Raw genomic sequence first — 6,542 nt, forward strand, 5'->3', positions numbered from 1 at the left:
TCTCCTTAATGGATAAGGAGAGAAGCATAGTCCTATCACCCTTCCTCACAGTGCTTCTATGGGATAAAAAGCCCTTCAATAGCCTGAATGCCTGCCTGACTTATTCACCTGATTGTTTTGTGTCCACCAGACTCCTCCTTCCTTGTGTATTTTTCTTGGGTCTTCTTCTGAGCCACTGGGCCTCACAATAGAGGAAGTGTAAAATTCAGTGGGATGTCAGGTAGAAGTACAATTTCCTGGCCAAAGGAGGAGACATAGGACTGTTAGGTTTAAGAGACCTATAAATATAAATGAAGGATTTGCTTTATGATCACCTCTCAGTCCCATTGTCAGTGTCATAGACAGGCCCATGTCTGTCACAATAACACCATCCCAGAGACACAGTACCGGTGACAGCATACAGTGTTCGTGTCCATAGAAATCATGCTTGACCCCTGAGCGGCCCAAAAATAACCTCTCCACTCCCTCTGACCTAGCAACTGGCTGCCCCTTCATTTTATACCTCCAGGAGGCCAAGTGGGAGAAATCATATATTTTGGGGGGTTTCTCTCAAGCCCAAGCAGACTACAGTCACATTTTTTGTCCCCTTCCCGCTCAGTCACAGTGTCAGTGTCAGGGAGATGGTCCCTGCAGTTCTGTGCTTCATATGCTGGGGTCTCTCCCTGGGGATCTGCTTGATTGTGGTGAAGGTCTTTCTATGGCTCTTTGGCTTGTGCCAACTGAGTCCTGCTGCTCAAGCTGTCAGTGAAAGCCACTGCACCTGGGTTGAGGAGACACTGATGTTATTTGGGCCCCTGCTACACACTCCACTCAGCTCTCCTCCAGGTTTTGAGGATAAGTGACTTCCTCCAGCTCCTTTCAGACATCTGTGTGGGTGGGGACTGCAGCCCAGACAAGGTGTTTATCATGGTGCACAAGGTAGAGGAAGGTAGGTACCTGGTGGGGGTGTTCCCAAACAGCCAAGGGAGGGGGGCTGAATCCCTAGAGTATGGGCAAGACAAATTCCTCGAGTGATGTTTGGAAGGAAGGGGCCATGTCCATAATCAGGCCGTGAAGAAGGGCAAAATGAGATCCTAGAGTTACCAGTGGGTCAGAGAGCAGAGGCCTGGAGAAGGAGCATCGTGGGAGGCCAGAGGTACCAATCCTTCTGATACTGGCTTTCAAACAACCTCCCAACCTCACCCAACTCTTCCTCAGAAGCAAAGTCCCAGCTGCTCAGCAAGTCTCAGCTGATCATCAATTGCTGATAGGGAAAAGGACCAGACTATTATACAGGAAGATTTAGACCAAGGCTTTTAAGCAGCTAGGGGCCACACTAGACATGCCATGTGCCCTACAGGCCACACACCACCCAGGTGCACACCCCCCCCCCTGCCTGCACCACAGGCCCCCAGGCCATGCACATGGGTGCACCTCACCTCACTACTGTATTCATCTGCACTGCATGTGGTGTTCCCTCTTCCTGCACCACTCTGCTCCACTGTGCCCTGCATGTGGATACTCCTTCTCATAGTAGTTTCATAGTAGTTAGGGGTCAGAAGGGACCTAAATAGATCTAGTCTGACCCCCCGCCACTGGCCGGAGCACATGCTGGGATCACACAATCCCAGACAGGTGTTCATCCAACCTCTTTTTGAATTTACCCAAGGTAGGAGTGAGGACCACTTCGCTAGGAAGTTGGTCCCAGATCCTAGGCACCCTAACAGTGAAATTGTGCCTCCTAATCTCTAACCTGAACCTCTTCTCCAGCAGCTTCTGGCCATTGTTCCTCATCACCCCAGGTGCTGCTGGGGGGAACAGGACCTTTCCTATTTGTTGTTGATCTCCCCTAACGAGTTTGTAGGCAGCCACCAAATCCCCCCTCAGCCTCCTCTTGCTGAGGCTGAACAGGTTCAGGTCCCTCAGCCTCTCCTCATAGGGCCTGCCCTGTTGCCCTCCAACCAAGCGGGTGGCCTTCCTCTAAACCCTCTCAAGGCAGGCCACATCCTTCTTAAAGTGCGGTGCCCAAAACTGGATGCAGTACTCCAATGTCACAGTACTTCAATGTTGCATAGAGGGGGAGTATCACCTCTCTGGACCAGCTTGGGATACATCTTTGGATGCATGACAAGGTGTGGTTGGCTTTGCTGGCTGCGGTCTGGCTTTGGCGGCTCGTGTTCATCTTGGAGTTAATAATGACTCCAAGATCCCTTTCCGCCTCTGTGCTCACAAGGGGGGAGCTCCCAAGCTTGTATGTATGCTGTGGATTCCTTCTCCCCAGGTGCAGCACCCTGCACTTACCCACATTGGAGCCCATCCAATTACCATCTGCCCACTTCTGTAGTCTGTCTAAATCTAATTGCAGCCTCTCTCTCCCTTCAAGTGTGCCTACCTCTCCCCACATCTTGGTGTCATCGGCAAACTTGGACAACGTGTTTTCCACTCCCTCGTCCAAGTCGCTGATGAAGATGTTGAACAGTGTAGGCCCCAGGACCAAGCCCTGGGGGACCCCACTGCTCACATCTCGCCAGGTCGAATACAACGCGTCCACCACCACTCTCTGGGTGTGCCCCATCAGCCAATTTCTGACCCATCCAACTGTGTAGGTATCAATGCCACCCATTCTCCTCCCATTCCCCTGTTTTGCTCCTCCATTGTGTGCATGTGGACTCTCTCCCTGCCACCCCACTGTGCTCCACTGTGTAACACACACAGACCATATAGCCTCCCTCTTTCCCCCCCACACTGTAACGTATTGTGCCACACATAGAGGATCCTCCCTCCTGCTACGCTGCACCTCCCTGCACCATGTGTAGGTAACCTCGCCCTCCCCCCGCATCCCTCCACAGTACCAGCTGTATACCCCAGATCCCTCGAAGGCTGTGATCTGCACCACCTCACCCTGCCCAAGAGGTGGTTCAGGACACAAAAGTTAGAATAGGGATGGTGATCTTGGGTATCCTAGCTGCTGCTTCAATCAGAGCAGTGAGAGGAGTGGTGGCCAGGTGAGAACCCAGGGGCTGCAAAATGATGCCTTGTGGCCCGTGGGCCATCAGTTGAACCGCCCAGATTTAGACCACCTCATGGAATGGATCATTAAAAGTGGAATGAAGTTTATGACTACGAAGTACAAATTCACACATTTAGAGGCTAACAACAAGGACTTCAGGTACGAGATAGGGCGGTAGATGCTGAAGACAACTGAGGAAAAGAGGTACCTGGGCATATTGGTATATTGTAGGATGACCATAAACTCCAGTGCAATACAGCTGTGAAAAAAGGCTAATTCATTCTGAGGGGATATTATTTGGAATCCAGTAGAGCCAAGGAAATATTAATACCAATATGCAAGACATTGGTTTAGAAGTTCTACATTAAGTTCTGGTCAATAATATTAAAAAAGATTAACTTAAATTGGAACAGGTTCAAAAAAGAGCTATGGCTGGTGAAAAGAATAGGGCCTTTTTCTTATGAGAGAAAATTAAAGGACTCCAGCTTGTTTAGTTTAACAATACGGATATTACAGGGGGATAGGATTACTTGTTACAAGTACATTTGAGGAGTGAATATTAGGGAGGTAGAACTTTTTAGGCTGAGAAACAACACTGGGACCAGGTCAAAGGGCTATAAAATGGCTATGAATAAATTTAGATTGGAAATCAAAAAGATTTCTAACTATCAGAGAGAAGCTTGGATTGGTCTTCCAAGGAAAGCAGTAGGGGCAAAGACCCTAAATAAGTTCAAGATGGAACTCGATACGTTTATGGAAGGGATGCTATGGGAGAATAAGGTGTTTTGGCCCAACAGTTAGGGTATGTGATATGCAGAACCATGTGTTCGTACTCCCCAGGCTTGGGGTAGAGAGGTAACTCTTGTAAAATGGAAGGTATCCAGTAATACCATGTTTCAGGGCTTCTGCTTGTGATTTGGGACCAAAAAAAAAGGATTCTTTCTGCTAATGAATGTTATTACCTTCTGGGGTTCTGTTTTCACCTTCTTCTGAGGCCACTGGACATGGTCACAGTTAGAGGTGGGGGATTATAGGGTACACTGATATTCCTGCTGATACTGAGATAACTCAGAAGATTCTGAGTGAAGGGTCTGGTTCTCTTGTCCAGGGTCAGACCAAATACCAACTGTGGGGCAGGAAGGGATTTTTCCTATATCAGATTGGCAATGGCAATTGGGGTTTCTGCCTTCCTCTATAGCATGGATACCTGTCCTCATCCTAGGATCTTCTGAGCATATATTAACCAACTACTTCTCTTCCATTGACATGACAGGACATTGGCAGTGCCCTCTTGTCTTCGACTTTTACCCAGGGCATGTTGGAGGGAGATCTTGGTATTTCTGGTTTTGTGCCTAGCAGTTGTGTGTGAGGATGTAGAAGGAAGATTTTAACGAATCCTTGGGTAAATGGGTGCTGGGAAATGAAGTGCATTGGACTTGATAACAAAGCAGCCTCCTTCCAGTCCTAGGTCTTTGATTGCATATGGTGCTGGAGAGCTCTCAGGTGCATCACAAATCTATAATGGGTGCCAGACTTTGACCCTAGCACTTGGTTGAATAATACATTAGCCAAAGAGATATATGGGAGGGGAGCTCTAGAGCTTGGAGTGAGCTGAAAACAACATGGATTTGGGAAATAACCACACAGCAGAGCAGGAGAAGTGTCCTGCATTCTTTATGCCACTGGCACAGACAACAGCCCCATACACCTTTCTGAAAACCTCTGTTCCCCCTTACTTTAAACCCAAGAGCTTTATGTGCACAACTTACTCACAGGGAATTCTTCCCGTGATTGGCTGTTGGGGGCTCTGATGTCACAATGGCCATGCCCAGGTGGTAGCTGGCCTGAGCTACTGAGTCACAAGGCCCCGGAACTGAGTTACTAGGGGACACGGTCACCAAATGGAGCCACTCTGGTTCAGACTTCATCCCAGGTGGATCTTGCTTTACCTGTGTCTGGTGTCAGAGGGCAGGATGCCGAAGTGTGGGCAGAAGGGAGGGAGCTGGAGCTCCTTCAGAGATGCCTTCACTTGCTGCTTTGGCCAAAAGAAAAGGAAGTAGGTACTGGATGGGGGCTGCATTGGATGGGAGGGAGGAGAGAGGAGGGGAGGAGAGAGGAAGGTGGGGAGTCTGCCTCCATCACCTGACATACCAAAAGCCAGAGATGGGAAAGGCCAAGGCACACTGTAGTCTAACAAACCCAAAATTTGTCTCCATCCATCTGTTGTAATTTGGAAGCAAGCACTCCTCACTCAGTGTGTACCCGACAATTCTTCCACCCCCCTACCTATGTCTCGTCTTCCCTATTCTTTCCTATACCTGCCTATTTAAGCTATGACCTGTCCTTGGTTATGTCACCTGACAGTTGTCCAACCCATCCTATCACATGTCTAACTCCACCAATAACACAGTTTCTAGTACCTCTGCCTCTCCCTAATCTCCAAGATAGGCTCTCATCTCAACACAACCCTGTTGCTCCGCCATCTAGCCCAACTCTATTCTGATAGGGGGTTACTTCAATGTGTGGGTTGTTAATGACACAAACACAGAGCCCATTGCGGCTTCCACAATACAGATGCTTCTTAAGGGTAGGTGGAGGCAACTGAAGTATAACTCACACTCCTGAGATTTGGAGTAAAGAATTGTGGGGGTCAGGGGAGACAGCCACAGATGTTAAAATCCATCCAGTGGCAAGGTAGGGTTTTTTCCCATCTGTTCTTCTGGTTGTTTTGATGACAGAATGGGAATACTTCCTTTAGAAGCCATTGAAACATAAGGAATATGGTGAGTTACTCTCTCCTGCAGAGTTGATCCAGAGATCCATATGAATTCGCAGTCTTAGTCCCACAGGTCTAACTGATGCTTGTTCACTCTCCTGAAGCCACCCAGGTGTTCTGGCTCCTAAGTCCCGTCTGTGTACAGGTGGCTTGTCTCCTGTACACAAAACTCCATCTAATCCCTCTGCTCTCTCTTCAGGTCTCCAGAAAACTCTGTGGAGTTCTCAGTTGGTGAATGGGACTTCTGGGACCAACAAAGAATACGGGGAAATGACTTCTCCTGCCTCTTCTATGAGGATGACAACATTCAGGAGAGCAGCAAGGTCATTGAAGTGGCAGCCTTGGTCCACAGAGCAGAGAATGAAGGGGACATGATAACAGACATGACCCACACTGGGGGAGAAGGGAGCTTGGGAAAAAGGGATGATGCTGAAAAACCACAGGCCACTGATCTGGACAGGGAGGCTGGTGACACATCATTCAACTATTTAGAGTAAAGATCCTCCCATTATATTTGTAATCCTGCTTGCTTCTCTGTTCATTTGGGTACTTGCGCCCATTGGTCCTATCCTTCCTTTAGGGTTCTTCCTGGGTCTTCTCTTGAATTTCTACCTCCCTTGTAAAGTATGACCTCAGCCTCCAAAGGGTGTGCTAGGGAGAGCAACTACTGAAGACTTCAGAAGACACATCCCATTGCTCCCAAAGAAGCTTGGAAATCTGAGCCTTGGAAGCCTGAGCTTGGACTGACCTGAGCCTTGTTCTTCTGCTTCTAGACTC

General features: G+C 48.6%; 1 protein-coding gene across 1 annotated transcript; it reads left to right on the top strand.

Annotated features, from left to right (window-relative positions):
* Positions 1-4,851: 4,851 nt before the first annotated feature.
* LOC102560219 (uncharacterized) lies at positions 4,852-6,264 on the top strand. The gene is made up of 2 exons (XM_019491002.2): positions 4,852-5,045; positions 5,965-6,264. Exons 1-2 carry the CDS (start codon positions 4,891-4,893, stop codon positions 6,260-6,262), a joined length of 453 nt encoding a protein of 150 aa, XP_019346547.1. The 5' UTR covers positions 4,852-4,890; the 3' UTR covers positions 6,263-6,264.
* The last annotated feature ends 278 nt before the right edge of the window (positions 6,265-6,542 follow it).

This window comes from Alligator mississippiensis, chromosome 1 (assembly GCF_030867095.1).
Source record: "Alligator mississippiensis isolate rAllMis1 chromosome 1, rAllMis1, whole genome shotgun sequence".
Classification (NCBI taxonomy): domain Eukaryota; kingdom Metazoa; phylum Chordata; order Crocodylia; family Alligatoridae; genus Alligator; species Alligator mississippiensis.